Source organism: Rhineura floridana, chromosome 11, assembly GCF_030035675.1.
Source record: "Rhineura floridana isolate rRhiFlo1 chromosome 11, rRhiFlo1.hap2, whole genome shotgun sequence".
Classification (NCBI taxonomy): domain Eukaryota; kingdom Metazoa; phylum Chordata; class Lepidosauria; order Squamata; family Rhineuridae; genus Rhineura; species Rhineura floridana.
In genome coordinates, this window is record NC_084490.1 from 28622209 (window position 1) to 28638386 (window position 16178).

The 16178-nt window shown below is 41.7% G+C and overlaps 1 protein-coding gene across 1 annotated transcript in view; it reads left to right on the forward strand.

Moving 5' to 3' along the window:
* Positions 1-14071: 14071 nt before the first annotated feature.
* The window catches only part of LOC133365807 (deleted in malignant brain tumors 1 protein-like), a 57864-nt gene continuing 55757 nt past the window's right edge, over positions 14072-16178 (forward strand). The window contains exon 1 of the mRNA XM_061588076.1: positions 14072-14280. Coding sequence (XP_061444060.1) covers positions 14187-14280 — 94 coding nt within the window. The 5' untranslated portion in view covers positions 14072-14186. The remainder of the gene's footprint in view (positions 14281-16178) is intronic.

Below are 16178 nucleotides of genomic sequence, written 5' to 3' on the forward strand. Positions count from 1 at the left end.
CAGAACTTTGATACGTGGAACTTGTACTTTTTCAAGTGTCGCATAATGTCGATTCTGCATTTGTGAGGAGTTATTCCTTTAGTGTGGCAGTACCTGTACTTTGGATCTCCCTGTCTATTGACATTAGGCAGGTGCTGTCGCTATATTGTTTTAGATGTCTGCCGAAAGCTCTTTTTTGTTACAAGTCTATCCAGAAACATGACTGAGTTACTTACATTTGTGTTAAAAGTTTTTCTTGGTTTTATCTTTGTGTTTAATGATGATTATTTTATATATATTTGTTTTTATCGGTTTGTGGACTTTAGCAGTGTTTTATCTGGAATTTATCTGTACGCTGCTTGAAGAGTTTTGATCAAGTGATTTATAAGAAATCATAAATGAAATGTCTAAATAAATCTAAATTTGCCTGCATGTGATTAACACCCACCCCAAAATAGCAACAGTTTGGAAGCATACTTACTATGAGGGGTAAGCCTTTCCTACTCCATGTAATCTCTTCCCCCCTTCAACGCTCCCAATGGTTCATTACATAAGCATATACAAGCTATAGTACAATAGCTAAGGAACTTAGGTTGATTACATCCAGAACTAGAGAAAAGGCAGGAAAACACCCAAAACAATATAAAGCAGATTCCTGCTCCGGTGTCATGCCTCAACAAGGAATGGCATGTGCTGGCCCCACCCACTCTACTCTGAGTAGGAAAGTCTGAAGGCAGCTTCTAAGCTTGTGGTTAGGAGGTTTGGGGAGGAAGAGGCTGGCCTGCATGGCCTCTATTCACATTGTCATTTCCTGTTTGGGCATAATGCTGGGACAGGGCTTAGATGGCCAAGTCAGGTAGGAGTACACACATTAACAAACAAAGGAAATATTGAAAAAGATAGGATTTATTACCAAAAACAGGTCAACAAAGCTTAACAGATGTGTCTCCCTCAAGCAAATTTTTGAAAGTGTCACTAGAGAGGTACTGGGCTGTCCATCACTGGAGGCATTCAAGAGGCAGCTGGACAGCCATCTGTCGGGAATGCTTTGATTTGGATTGCTGCATTGAGCAGGGGGGTGGACTTGATGGCCTTATAGCCTTGATGGCCTTCCAACTCTACTATTCTATGATTCTAAGTAGACAGTATGCCTTTACATGGAAGTGGAGGGACAGAACTTCAGAAAAGCCCTGATGTATCAGGCCAAAGCCCCAACTAGTCCAGCATCTTGTTTTCATAGTGGCCAACCAGGTACTGATGGGAAGTCTACAAGCAGGATCTGAGTGCAGGGCAATGCCCTTCAGCAGGCCCAGACTCGGATCTAGTGTAGCCCTCTGCTTAAACAAGAGTGGTCCTCTGCTTAAACCAAATGTTTTTCTGTACCCCTCCATGCTGTGACACTGTATGCCTAGAAAGTGGCATGGGCAGCAGAAGGGAAAATAGGTAGAACAAAAGTTGATTTTTGGTGCTCAGGTAGGTTGGTACACAAGACACCTGTACGCTACAAAAAAACATCATGGCAAAGGTGATAAATCTGGCATCATTAAAAGAAGCAAGCAGTTTTCTGGCCAAAACCCACAATGAAACTTGCAAGGGCTAAAAGACCTAGGTAGACCAGGACAGCATAAAACATAATGACTGACCCTTTGTTACATTGCACTATGATCTCTCCAGGCTGTGAGTGCAGGTCAAGTTCTGGAAATGCAGGAGAGGTTCCTAGCCAAACAGCAACGATACAAATTTAAGTAAGAGAGCAGTAAAGGACAAGGAATCATTGGAGTCTCTTACCCATCCACATCTGCATCTTCCTTCCTTGGTTTGTAGCCAAGAAAGCCAGAACAACAGTGATGGTTTCGGCCAGCACACATAGAGTATATGGTGAGTGGTGGCAACACCTGTCATCTCCAGAGATGGAGAATTCATTTTTTATATGTTTCTTGGTGTTCTTCTTACTTTGTCTCTTTTCTGTGTTACTACTTTCTACAGAGAATCTAACCTAGAAAATTATATTTCTCTCATTATTCATCCCAGAAATCTCTGTCAAATTTATTTTTATTAATTTCAAAGCCTTTTTATTGGTCAATGTCATATGAAGGTGAAGACAGCCTTTTGTGTTTCAAACTGGAGGTTATGCTCTTTCTATTTTGGGTGTATTAACAGTTGAATCTGAAACTGCAGTTTGATGTAAAATCAGACTGATTACAATATGTTGCTACTTAAGCAATGACTCTAGCTGTTGGAAAAAACAAATTTGAACTGCCCAAGATGCATGTTTTCAGCCTGCTATGCTTAAACTACTCCACTTAAGGAGAAGTGGGCATGGTCAATTAAAAGCACACCTAGAATTTTGCTGGAATATATATCACATCCCACTGTTTTGTCTTTTGCAAACTAAGACACTCCTCATGTCCATTGGAAAGTATTCTGCATAACAGTCAGTGCCATTATTCCACAATTGTTTTTGGAGCTTTTTTAGTGTTGAGAAGTGTTGCTGTACTTCACATATTCACAGAAACAGAAGCAAAAGAAAATGATTTACTATATGAAACTTCACTAAAATTGCAAAGTAAACCAAACATATTTAAAGTGACTATCAGAACTATATCAACTTTCTTAATATTGTTGCTTCCTCCCTGCTAAAACAAGTTCAGCACAGCACATGTCTTGTTTCTGTTCTTTGGGCTGATTGTGGGTGTTGCCACCACTCACCATATGCTCAGAGGCACATGTTACCAAATTGTTCCAAGCTACACAGCAAGTGGATTAGACTGTGAAAGACCAACCCAAACTGTGTTTGCATTTTGACCAATTTGTAGGGCAGTACAATATCTCAGAGAGGAGTTCAGGTCTCCTGCTCCCCTGGTGCAAACACTGTAGGTGCCCAATTTCTCTGCTTTTTAATAATAATAATAATATAATAAATTTTATTTTTGAGTCGCCTATTTGTCTGGGTTAACGGACACTCTAGGCGACATACAACAATATAAAACATAATATACATAATATACATATCAAAACAACAAACATAATCAATTTAAAACCAGCCTTCAATTAAAACATTATAAAACTAATCCACCCCAATCTTGTAGGCCTGCCTGAATAGCCAGGTCTTTAAGGCTTGGCAAAAACTTATCAGGGAGGGAGCATGTCGGAGATCAAGAGGAAGGGAATTCCAGAGGGTGGGGGCCACGATCGAGAATGCCCTCTCTCTGGTCTGCACCAGCCTGGCTATTTTAACCAGTGGGACCGAGAGAAGGTCTTGTGAGGCTGATCTTGTCAGGCGGCATAATTGGTGATTCTGGAGGCGCTCCTTCAGATAAACTGGGCCGAAACCGTATAGGGTTTTAAAGGTCAGCACCAACACCTTGAATTGGGCCCGGTAGGCAACTGGTAACCAGTGAAGGTCTATTAACACTGGAGTGATATGATCACAGCGACGGCTGTGCTTGATCAAGCGTGCCACCGCATTCTGTACCAGCTGTAACTTCCAGATCGTTTTCAAGGGTAACCCCATGTAGAGCGCATTACAGTAGTCTAAGTGGGAGGAGACCAGGGCATGTATCACTCGTGGGAGTAGATGAACAGGAAGGTAGGGTCGCAGTCTCTGTATCAGGTGTAATTGATACCAAGCTGCCCGGCTCACTGCTAAAACCTGAGCCTCCATGGACAGCTGGGAGTCAAGGATGACTCCAAGGCTGCGGACCTGGTCCTTCAGGGGTAAACTAACCCCATTAAGCACCAGGTCTGTAATTCCCAACCTTCTTTTGTCTCCCACGAGCAACACCTCGGTCTTGTCAGGGTTTAGTTTCAGCCTATTCTCTCCCATCCATCCACTTACGGATTCCAGGCACTTGGACATGGTATCCACAGCCAACTCTGGTGAGGACTTAAATGAGAGATAGAGCTGAGTGTCATCCACATATTGGTGACACTGCAGCCCAAAACTCCTGATGATGGCCCCCAGCAGTTTCACATAGATGTTGAACAGCATGGGAGAGAGGATAGAACCCTGTGGTACTCCACAATTAAGAGGCCAAGGGTCTGAAACCTCATCTCCCAATGCCACTCGTTGATGCCTGTCTGTGAGATAGGAACGGAACCACTGTAAAACAGTGCCCCCTATTCCTAATCCCTCCAGACGATTTAAAAGGATACCGTGGCCGACGGTATCGAAAGCCGCTGAGAGATTAAAGTTTGATAGAAATATCTGTTGGCTATAGGTACATTCTTAAACTGCAAGGTTTTTTGCCTATTAGTGAATTTCTCTGCTTTTTAATCTGGGAGGTAAGAAATGGGACCCTGTGCAAGTCTGCTGAGAATGGATTGATCATTTGCATGCTTATTGAGTTCGGTGGGATTTACTCCCCTGCAGTCATGCTTAGGATAGGTGAAACTGACCACAGGGGTTGGGGAGGGGAGTGGGGCTGAATAGATGAAACTCACTCAACCTGTAATTTCAGGCTGGTATCATGGTCACAACAAGAAAATCTGATTTGGAAGCTAACTCTTCAGAAGATAAAGATAAAGAAATAGTTGTTGATATGATGATACAGGCACAGGAGTGACTGTATAGTCAAGGTAGGTGACTCAAATACTGTTGTTCTGTCAACTGAATGTTCTATTCATTGCAAAAAATTGAGAAAATTTATTTCACATATATGAAATTTGGCACAGAGAATCTACCTGAAGAGGCCTGTAAGTTGGTCCAATATCAGTAAAATCCAATTAAAATGTTTGAGATACAGCAGTTCAAAAACATTGCTCCAAATTTGTTGTTTTCATCTGCTTGCAACCTTGATTTTGCACTCATAGAACATAGCTTTAGTTTTTCCGTTTGCCAATTTAGATGATAAAACATAAAAAACCCCGCAATATTATTTCAGGGGGCTCTCCACTGTGGCCGTAAGCCGCTAGGGACTCAAAACAGGGGCTCGGGCAGCAACAGATATGTGTCTTGCTCCTTGCACCACTGGGACAGCCCCCAGGCATAGTCAGCACTACTGGTCCAGTCATTGGTATGCTGCACCACCACTATATGATGACTAGAACCCAAACTAGAGCTTTTCAGTTGAGCATGTGACTTGAGAGACCAATAGGAAACTGGTTGGCTATATATGACTGTTGTTCCAAACTGTTTCTCAGCCTGACCAACTTGTCTGACAGCCTTGCCTGACCTCTTACTAGATTCCTGCCTCTGGCCCTTTGGTTATCATCTGAATGCAGTTTCAAATCATCATCTTCTGACTACATTTATGCCCCCATCCTCTTGGTCCTTGTTTGCCTGAAGTGGTGCTTAAGTTCCAGCCCATCTGCCTCTGACATTTCAAAGATCAGACTTTAGCTGCAGTCTGTCACAAAGGTAGGTCCCCAAGCCCAACAGAGAGATAGTTTGTTGTTGTTATGTGCCTTCAAGTCGATTACGACTTATGGCGGCCCTATGAATCAGTGACCTCCAAGAGCATCTGTCATGAGCCACCATGTTCGGAGCTTGTAAGTTCAAGTCTGTGGCTTCCTTTATGGAATCAATCCATCTCTTGTTTGGCCTTCCTCTTTTTCTGCTCCCTCCTGTCTTTCCCAGCATTATTGTCTTTTCTAGTGAATCATGTTTTACTCATGATGTGTCCAAAGTATGACAACCTGATTTTCATCATTTTAGCTTCTAGTGACAGTTCTGGCCTGGAGACTAAGTAGTACATGCCATGAAGAGCATGTGCCACTGCATTATAGATACTGTAGCTCTGGCCAGACATGTCCAGCTCAAATACATTTTGGTTCTCATCACCTAGCTTCTCCTTTCTAGCACATTTGGACAGATCCCTCATATTAGGTGAAGAGCACATTGGCATCCAGCAATAAAACGTGATCTGGATAATGCAAAACATCTGGATAATGCAACCTCCCTCACAAGAGTGAGGGTCTGAATTCAGGAAAAGTCTCTGAATGCTGGCACTCCCTTAGCAGGGATGGCAAAGGACAATGCACCACTTAAGTAAACTGAATCATCAGCAAAAGATGTAAAAGTGGCCGTGAGGAAATCACACTGACCAGCTGAGATAAAAACTCCCCAATTGTATTTATCTGGAAATGTAAAGAAGTGGAGGAGTCCGCATAAAGAACAATCACTTTGGCAGTGCTGTGTTGCATAGACCCTTTTTGCTCCTGAATAAACTCAATAAACTGAATTTCCCACTGCAATTCAGGTATGGCAGTCTTGCCACAAAGGCAGTACATATGCCATTGTGGGTGTCCCCAGGAACATGTCCTCATTGTTTCCTTCATAAACAAAGAGCCCAATCCATTTGAAATGGAGGAGTAAATGTGCAATACCTGAAAACTGAAGGTCTTGGTTTGGGACCATCCGGTAAAAAGGGGGTATTGAGTCTTATCAGTCAGCTCAGGAGCAAAGGAGGTATAACTGAGCTTAAAAAAATAATAAATATTGTTGACAACCTTACATCATTTCAGACCATTTTTTCCTGTAACATGTCAGAATCTTTCTTTCAGGAAAAGCGTGTTTTTGTCCAACATAAAAAGAGACTTAGTGGCATTTTAAAGACTAACAAAGGGATTCCTCCTCCCCCTCTGACTTTGTTGGATTTAACTCCCATCAGTCCCAGACAGCATGGCCAATGGACAGGGATGATGGGAGTTGGAGTTCAACAACATATGGAGGGCCACAGGTTCCCCAGCACTGGGCTACCACATTTATTATGGCATAAGCTGCCACAGACCAGAGTCCACAATCAGTGTGTTAATCTTTAACATACCACTAGACTCTTTCTGATTTTTGCTAACACCTACCTCACTAGAATATATAAATCAACATTTTTTCATGGCATTTTATTGGTTGCACATATAAACATTTAAAGTGATCTGTCCAAAGTGAGGATAGGGGACAAATTCAACTCAGTTCTCATTTAAAGGTGAACCTACCAAATTTCCACTTTCTAAAATAACATGAGAACTGAAACACAGCCATCTTTAAAATTCAACTTATCCATTTTTTTGGGTGCTGTTCTCTAACCAAACAATGCTTACAAAAATGCCTATATAAGGGAAAGTATGCATAAAAATGAATATGTTCATGAAAATAACATACAATAATGCATTAGGTGAAATTGTTTCCTAAAATGTGTACATTAGTCAAAACGTCATACAAACATATTTATTAGAAATTCACACTAAAATGCTGACAAATTTTCATGAGGATTTTTAAAACACACACAAATTGCTGCAGAAATGTCATTCTGGCAGGTGCGAACAAATTGCAACCAGCTTTCTGTAATAGAATCATAGAATAGAAGAGTTGGATGGAGGGGCTCTGTGCCCTCCAGATGTTGTTGAACTCCAACTCCTATCAGTCCCAGGCAGAATAGCCAGACATCAGAGATTATGAGTGTTGTAATATTGAGGAATATTTTAAAATATTCTTATATAATAAAACAATTATTGGGAATATTAAATGAAATAGTGCAAAGCCACTTTTTTCCAAAGACCTGGGAAGGAGCTAAAATGGTAATACTCGTAATACTGAAAAAAATTAAGACATCATGAATGTTGAATCTTGCCAATCTATCAATCTTCTAAATCAAGATTTCAAGATTTGGATCTCTATATTAGCCAATAGACTAAACTCAATTATTGGTAATTACATAGCAGATTATCAAACTGGATTTATTAGAAATTGTAAGCTATTGATGAATATAACATAATTATTGAATAAAATTCATGTTAACAGATCTAAACAACCATATGGCCTGATATTCTTAGATGCTGAAAAGCATTTGATTGCATATAATAGTAGTAGTAGTAGTAGCAGTCAGTAGTAGTAGTAGTTTGGTTAAAATTTTAGAAAACATTGGTCTGGAAGGTCAATTTGGAGTATGGATAATGATGTCAAGAGCCGACTTCAGAGCTGCCAGCAAAACTGATTATCCTTTCTGGAAATGGCCCTGGAGGTAGCAACAGAATCCCTAAAATGTAGTGCTCTCAAGCCTCACCTCCCTGAACCACTCTAGGACACCATGGTCAATGTTATCAAAAGCTGCCAAGAGATCAAAGAGAATAAGCAGGGTCTCACTTTCCCCATCACTCTCCCAACATATGCCATCAACCAGGGTAAACAAAGCAGTTTCAGTGCTATGATCAGGCCTGAAGCCAGATTGAAATGGATCAAAATATTCAGTCTGTTCCAAGCATGCCTGAGGCTGGACTGCATCATCCTCTCAAACACCTGGTCCCATGGCATTTTTAACATATAAAGTGTGGGAGAAATTCCCCCTTAGCACTCATAAATTCCCTCCCAGTTAACTCAGCCCCCCCAAGTGCCCTTTAATTTCTGCTTTGCCTGGTTACATTTGGGGAAAACAATGTATATTTAAATGCTGCATTTTTCAGAGTTCTGGACATTTTTAGTTACATTTTAAATGCCAAGTTTCTTCAAATAGCAACCATTTACTATTAAAATACATGGTTTCATGATGTTTCATTATTTTTAAAAAATGTGTTTAATTATTTAAAATGAAGATTAAAATGCCCTTTTACATTATTTTAAAATGCCCTTTTGAGTTCATCTCACCCCCCGTGAAAATTCCTTTTTTAAAAAGCCCTGAGTTGTCCAAAAAGCGGATGTTTGCCACTGGGCAATGTTTAACACTTCTAGGTCCGTGGAGGTCCTCTTAAGGAGTAGACATGCCACTGCCTACTTCAAGGAGGATGGTACCTGATAGCACTATTGTTACTGCTCCAAACTACTTCAACAACACTTAAATCTCACACCCAGTTCTGGGTGCCATTTAAGATTAAGTCGAGAGTCATTATTCCTGTCATTGCTTCTGTGACCCACTGTTCTAGGGCACAGTCATTTAGGGTATCTAGAAATTTTACTTTCTAGATGTGTTAGTTGCCACCCTTGATTTTAGGTGATATCTTAAAGTTACAGATAGATTTGAATTCAACAGGCTGCAAAACACTGAAAAACAAACAAACGTCTGTCTTGGGAAATCTCTCTGTCTATATATCTTTCTACCAGGCTAAAGTAAACAAAAAGGAATATTCTGTTCTGAATTAGCAGGAAATTATTCGCTTCCTGTTTCCCTCTTACTTGTATAAATCTTTTGATTTTCCATTCTAAAAAAGATAATTGTCTACACTGCAACATTTCGTAGAATTTGCAGAATGTTCAGTGAACATCACAGGATCTGACTGTTCCTAGCTAATTTCCTGTTTTGTATAGTACTGCTGAATGCCACACAGATCCTAGGCTTACCCAAACTAAAGTCATTGTAAGGGAACACTCTGCATTCCAGAACTGCAGATTCATCATAATCTACTATGAAGGGAACAATAATTGCAAAGTCAGGCACATTTAGCACATAAACAAATCTGCCAGTAATGATTATATGTGATTATTAAATATAACAGTGAAATACATGCTAGTCTCAACCAAGCATTGGGGTTGTAGTCAACTAAGTCCTACTCAGAGTAGGTCCATGGAAATTAATAAACCTAAGTTAGTCATGTCTATTAACTTTAATAGGACTGCTCTGAGTAGGACTAGCATTAACTACCACCCATTGTTCTTTGTATCTCATGGAGCAGTGGCAATGTTGATGTCACTCTGGCAACTTCATTCGATGCGTGCTGTAAAAAGCAGCATAATAGTAGACATTCAGTGGTGTTTCTGGGTCTTGATGTTGGATGTTCATTGATTTTGCTTTATTCATTCCTTCTCAGGTTTTACCATTTCAACTGTGCAAGAGTGGAGAGATGTTCCCTGGTCCTGCTGATGTGGACAGGAATATGATCGAGTGTTGCCATTCTCTCCCATCCTGTCACAGATTGAACTGGGAATCTCCTGCAACTAAACATGCATCTTTGACAGAGTTACTAGTCAGGTTGATCATGGGAATGCCATGGAGACAGTATTTGACTTCGACAAAGCATTTGACAAAGTCTCCCATGTGTCTCTTCCTTGAGTGTTTTTGCCTGGCTGGCATGTGTCCTTGAACGCTGATAATGACTCTTGCTTGCCTGGATGGAGGATGGAGGGGTGGTGTCAGTGTGCATAGAAACTAGCCTATTATACAAAGGTAAATGTTCTGCCGACTTTTGTCTCTGACCCTACCCACCACTGAAACGTGTCCCCCCCCCTCAAAAGGTTGTTCAGAAGGGAATGTGACTATAGGGCTGAAAAAGGTTGTCTACTCCTACAGTAGGTGAGGCTGATTTTGTCACTTGTATTCACTGCTGTTTGCATTGTTTCACCTTCTTTGATGCATCACAGTGGGAACAGCAATGGAACCAGCAGTGAATAGGCTAATAATGAGTAGCCCTGTTAATAGCACACTGGGAAGAGGCAACAGGGAACCATAAGTTAGACATTTTCCTTTTTTTTTAAGAATCCCAGTTAACATATGGGGCTTATCCACGTGGGAGCAGAGCTTTGTACTAAAGGCGCTGTTTTTATCTCCATTTTCTATCTGCACCGTCCACAGTAAGGGCTCAATGCCAGCTGCAAACATGGTGCTTTCTATTCACACGGGAGGGGAAGGGTCAATCACGCAGTTTCCTAATGACCACGCCCTCTAATTTAACATTCCCACTCCCTCTGGTTACCTAGCAACCAAGCATGCTCCGTTTGTTCTACCAGTTAGTTGCATTTAAAAAAACAGCCACCCAGAAGTGTGATTGTTTATATTTGCACTGGTATAATACAGCTGAAATACAAATCTTTGTTTGAGCAGTGTTATGCTTTTGCACACAAGTTAGGAGAAAAAGAAAATAAAGGCACCGCTTGCAGCAACTTAAAAAAATGCCAGCAGAACGGGAGAGAACAGCCAGAAGTTACTCTTCAGCCCTCAGGAAATGAAATGAAAGAAGGGAGGAGGAGTAAGTAAGCATGGAGAGGGGAACAATTGACACACCCACCTAAAAGCATCAGAGCACAGTGTCTGCAAGCACTAGAGATACGGAGTGGAGACCGTTTTTTCTTCCCTTTTCGCATTATCAGAGGATTGGGTTAGTATGGATTTACAGGGGGGAAACCGTGTGATAGCTTCTGTTTGCCAATAACATCATGTGAACCATGCAAATTAAAAGGGCATGTAAGCAGCACCAGACACACAGCAAACCCCCGTGTAGATGAGCCCATGGTCATATCCACACCATACATTTAAAGCACTCTTATACCACTTTAACAATCATCGCTTCTCCCAAAGAATCTTGAGGACTGTAGTTTGTTAAGTCTGGTGACGTACAATTCCCAGCAAGGGTGTCCACAGTGGGGGGCAATCCCCCCAATTCTAAATGTAATGGTGGGTGCAGTGGGTTGCCAATGATCTGTAGTAACAATTCATAGACCTCCCCCCCCTGAAATATTTCTGTGGACACTCTTGATTCCCAGTACCCTTAACAACCTACACTGCTTAGGATTATCTATGACTATTAAAGTAGAATAAGAGTGCTTTAAATGTATGGTGTGGGTGTGACCTTAAAAGCAACAAATTGTTACCCAAGGGTACTTGGGAAGGTAATTAACCACAGAAAAAGAGGAGAGTGAATTGCTAAAAAAGAAAAAAACCACAGAATTGTTAGGGGTCTCTGTGGGCCACCTAGCCTGCCAGTTGTAGGTTAGCCACAACTCTTTTAAGCACTGTTAAGATGTGCTATGTGCAGCTTGAACCACTGAACAACTTTGTTGCTGTGTTTTGAACAACTTAAACTTCTAGTTGTACATTGGGCATTGCATTGCCATGGTCTAGTCTACATGTTGACTGCCTTCACGTCGATTCCGACATATGGTGACCCTATGAATAGGATTGGTAAGCGGTATTCTGAGGTGGTTTACCATTGCCTTCCTCTGAGGCTGAGAGGCAGTGACTGGCCAAGGTCATCCAGTGAGCTTCATGGCTGTGTGGGGATTCAAATCCTGGTTTCCCAGGTCATAGACCAACACTCTAACCACTACGCCACACTGGCTCTCAGTCTACATGTTACCAGGCATTATATAACTGTAGCAGGTTTCCAAGCAAGGCACCATTTGGCATACCAGCCAGAGTTGTCTAAATGTACTATGAACTACCTGGACATCCAACCCATACTCAGAAGTTAAGCTAATAGTATACCCACAGTGTGAACCTGATTCTTCAGCAGAAATGCAGCTCAGCCAATAAGTTGCTAAGCTGCCTTTGGGCACTGTCTCCACAAGTACAAGTAATATCTTTCTAACAATGTTTTCATTGAGACAGATACCCCAACAATGTTGGCACCCCAGAAAGTTGCCTAGCTTGCCATTTTAGTAAGGCTGATCCTACTGAGAGCTGAGTCCTTGTACTGCAGACAGGTTCTGGGCTTGAGTCCTGGTTGTAATGAACCTTTACACAGCAATCCATACTATGAAAGAAGAAGGGAAAACTGTTGACTAGAGCTGGGCTTTGCAAAGCATCTGCACACGTCCCTTTCATGTGACCGTTTGGAGAATCAGGTTCCTCCTGTTGGGCAATTCTCCCCGTCATGTTTGTGCATGGTTTGAAAGTTAGGTTTTTTTCACTTGCTTCTGCAAACAGATGCCTCCATCTCCAATAGTTTTCCGTTTGATCACACCGCTTCAAAAATGTCAACATGTTCGGGTTTAAGGCACTTTGGCTGGCACTACTTCCCCTAATCATTCAATAAGCTACAGATACTGGAAGAGAATCTCACTAGTAGATGGAGGTGTGAGTGAGTGAATAAATAACAACTGTTTGTGTTAGTTTCCCCAGAATAGGCAAAATAACTCAGGTCAGATATCTTATTTTTCCCCTTTCTTTATTTATATATCCACCTTTCTGTAATTTTTTTACTTTTTATTAAAATATCAACGGGTTGTCTCCAGTGCTTGTGCTGCTCAGAGTAAACTCATTGAAATTCATAGATCTAAGTTAGTCATGTCCATTCATTTCAATGGGTTTACTCTGAGTAGGACTAGCACTGTATACAGCCCAAGATGTGGCTATATTCCATAGATATTATTATTGTTATATATATACTGTATATATATATATATATATATGTATATATATATATATATATATACTGTATATATCCTGCCTTTCTACACATACACAAAGTGACTTACACAGCAATGCAGTACAAAAAAAGAGAGAAATAAAGCCTAACAACAAAACAAACAAATAAAAACAAGCAAGCAACAGTTTTAAAAGCAGATCACACAACAGAAGATTCGTAATCTGCCACCACTTTCCCCTGTTCTCTCTCTCCCCTTCTCTTTTTCAGCACGAGCATGGGGAACATTTGGCTTCCCTGCCAGGTGCCAAGAAACAGGCTTTACTTTCTCAGTGCCCAGCATGGAAATGTAGTTGCCTGGTGGTTCCCCCACCTGTCCCAGAAGACCTATGGGCTTTCCTAAGTTCTAATCACAAGATTTCAAACACATCACTGCTTGAGTGGAGATGACAGAAGTTTATTGAGCGAGTGAGTGAGCGAACGAGGGAGCAAGCAAGAGGTGGAACATAGGAAGTGGATTTATTACACCGAGTCGGGCCATCGGGCCATTCAGCTCAATATTATCTTTCCTGTCCCAGCCTGGAGATGCTACAACTTGAACCTGGGACCTTCTGCATGCAAAGCAAATGCTCTTTCACTGAGCTACAGTCTTAATAAGGGGCGATCCTAGCTGAATAAGGACTATTACAGCCCGTCCTACTCTGGACATTGCTAGATCTTGGCACTGACATCAGTGATTAATTTGGGGGGGATTTACTAGAGAGAGAAAGGCACCCTTCAAAAGCTCAGAGGCACATGTTAATCCTTCACCTATTCCAGAGTGGACCTCTGGCACCAAAGATGAGTCCTGGGGCTGAGCCTTGACTCAGATTAAGCCCCAATAATATCCTCAGGAACCATATGCCCCAAGGCAACCCCTCAAGCCTTGGTAAAAGCTAGACATTTGGGGGAACTGAAAGTTGTTTCACAATGTCACAAATGGTGAAAACTGCAGTGCCAGCAGTCGGCCAAGTTATGCTTGATTAAACTCCTCCCTCCCAGTTTCCACCAGCCCCTTCCCAGCATTTTGTTTCCCAACCTTTGCCCATGGCAATGACCTGCATGAGTGTCTCATCAGGACAAGCTGCAGCCTAAGCGTCCAGGCTCTGAGCGCTCCATTCAAGTGAGAAATCTGCTCCCACCTAGCTGAGTCCCAAGGACCTATGGCTACCCACACTCTCCCCTCTTTGGGGAACTTTCTAGGAAGATGGCTGAGACAGATGGCAATAACCCTTTTCCTCCTAGCCTCTCTTTGGGGTGAGTTGAGCCTTCTCTTCTTTGTTAAGCTGCAGGCTAGCAAATGGGTGCCTGCAGCTCCTTCTGTCACTGCTCCTATGCTGCAACCAGCTCCTTCAAAGTCCCACTGCTTGATTATTAGAGATCACACTAGAAGGTGGTGGTGGAGTATTGGTGGCCCACTGAACTATTTCTGGTGGACCATTTGGTGCCTGTCAGTAGCTGGAGCTCTTACAAAAAAGGTGAAATAATTGGATTATAGTCTGATCCAGCAAACCTCTGATGGGGTAGGAAGAAAGTGGATTGTGATCCACTGATGGCTCATCTGGTGTCTGATTGCTGCAGGGGTCTTGCAAAAATTGCTTGACTGAGGAAGCTTAGTCTAATATAGCAAGCCTTTTTTTTCTTCATGTACTCAAGCACAAGTGCATACTCAGGAGTACTTAACATAGCTTTGTTATCTTACCTGTTAAGAGATCCTGAGTATGTACTCTGGCTTTATACAATGCATAGGTAGTCTACAGAGGCTTGTGATAATCATAACAATTTTTAAAAGATCAACCACGCAAGACTAAAGCCAGCTGACTCTTGGATTAGTCCCAGCTTCTGGATAAGTGAAATAAAATTCACTAATAGGCAAAAACCCTTGCATTTTAAGAAGGTACCTATAGCCAACAGATATTTCTATCAAACTTTAAAAAACAGGGAAATTGGGAAGCTATAGTGAATGCACTGTGAAAGACCAACCCAAATGGTGTTTGCATTTTTACCAATTTGTAGGGCAATACAATATCTGAGAGAGGAGTTCAGGTCTCCTGCTCCCCTGGTGCATTCACTATAGCTGCCCAATTTCCCTGCTTTTAAAAGATTGATGGAAATATCTGTGGGCTATAGGTATATTTTTGCCTGTTAGTGAATTTCTCTGCTTTTTAATCTGGGAGGTAAGAAATGGGATCCTGTGCAAGTTTGCTGAAAATGGATTGATCATTTGCATGCTTATTGAGTTCAGTGGGATTTACTCCCCTGCAATCATGCTTAGGATAGATGAAACTGACCACAGGGGAGGAGGAAGGAGGGAGGGGGAGGGGAGCAGGCAGGAGGGGGAGGAGGAGGGCAGGTTTGATCATTTGCATGTTTATTGAGTACAGTGGGATTTACTCCTATGCAATTATGTTTAGGATAGGTAAAACTGACCATGGAGAGTTGCTAGGAGACCCCCTGTTCCCCTCACAGAATTTCAATCAGAGCGGCTGACTGTTAAACCACTCTGGCCACTGGAGCTCTGTCAGGGGAATAAGAGTCTCCTTTCAGCATCCTTCACAAACTACACTTAACAGGATTCTTTGGGGGAAGCCATGACTGTCTCAAGTGAAATAAAGGTCTGGTGTGGGTGTGGCCCCCTGATTAGCCAAGCCCAGAAGCTGGGAGTCTGGCTTTTAGAACACTGACAGTTGGTTCTTACTGAGCATACCCTGCCTTATCATTGAGTTCAATGCTAAATTTCTTAAATTAATTAAAAATCAGCCAGGCATTTTTTAAACTTTTAAATTGCAGAAGATGAAGATCAGAGTATGGGGCAAGGTCAGTAATAGGATTACAGGTACTCTGTGGACATGGCTAATTTTTAATGAATTTCAACAGATTATGAGAACTCTAACAGAAACAAGTCCAAAAGGGGTTTGGTTTTTCTCTCTCTCTCTTTTTACATTTTGAACTCTTGATTCTCTCTGTTTTGTGTATCGCCATGAAAATTGAGAGGGTTGTTGAGCAAGCGTACCTGAGTTCAGGACTATAAATTTTGTAAGGTTTTGTTTTGAAATGAGCTTACGGGAAGCATCAGAATGGCATGGGGAGTAGTTTCAATTTAACATTGTGGAATGCAAACATTCCATGCTGACTATAGTATACAGCCACTCTTG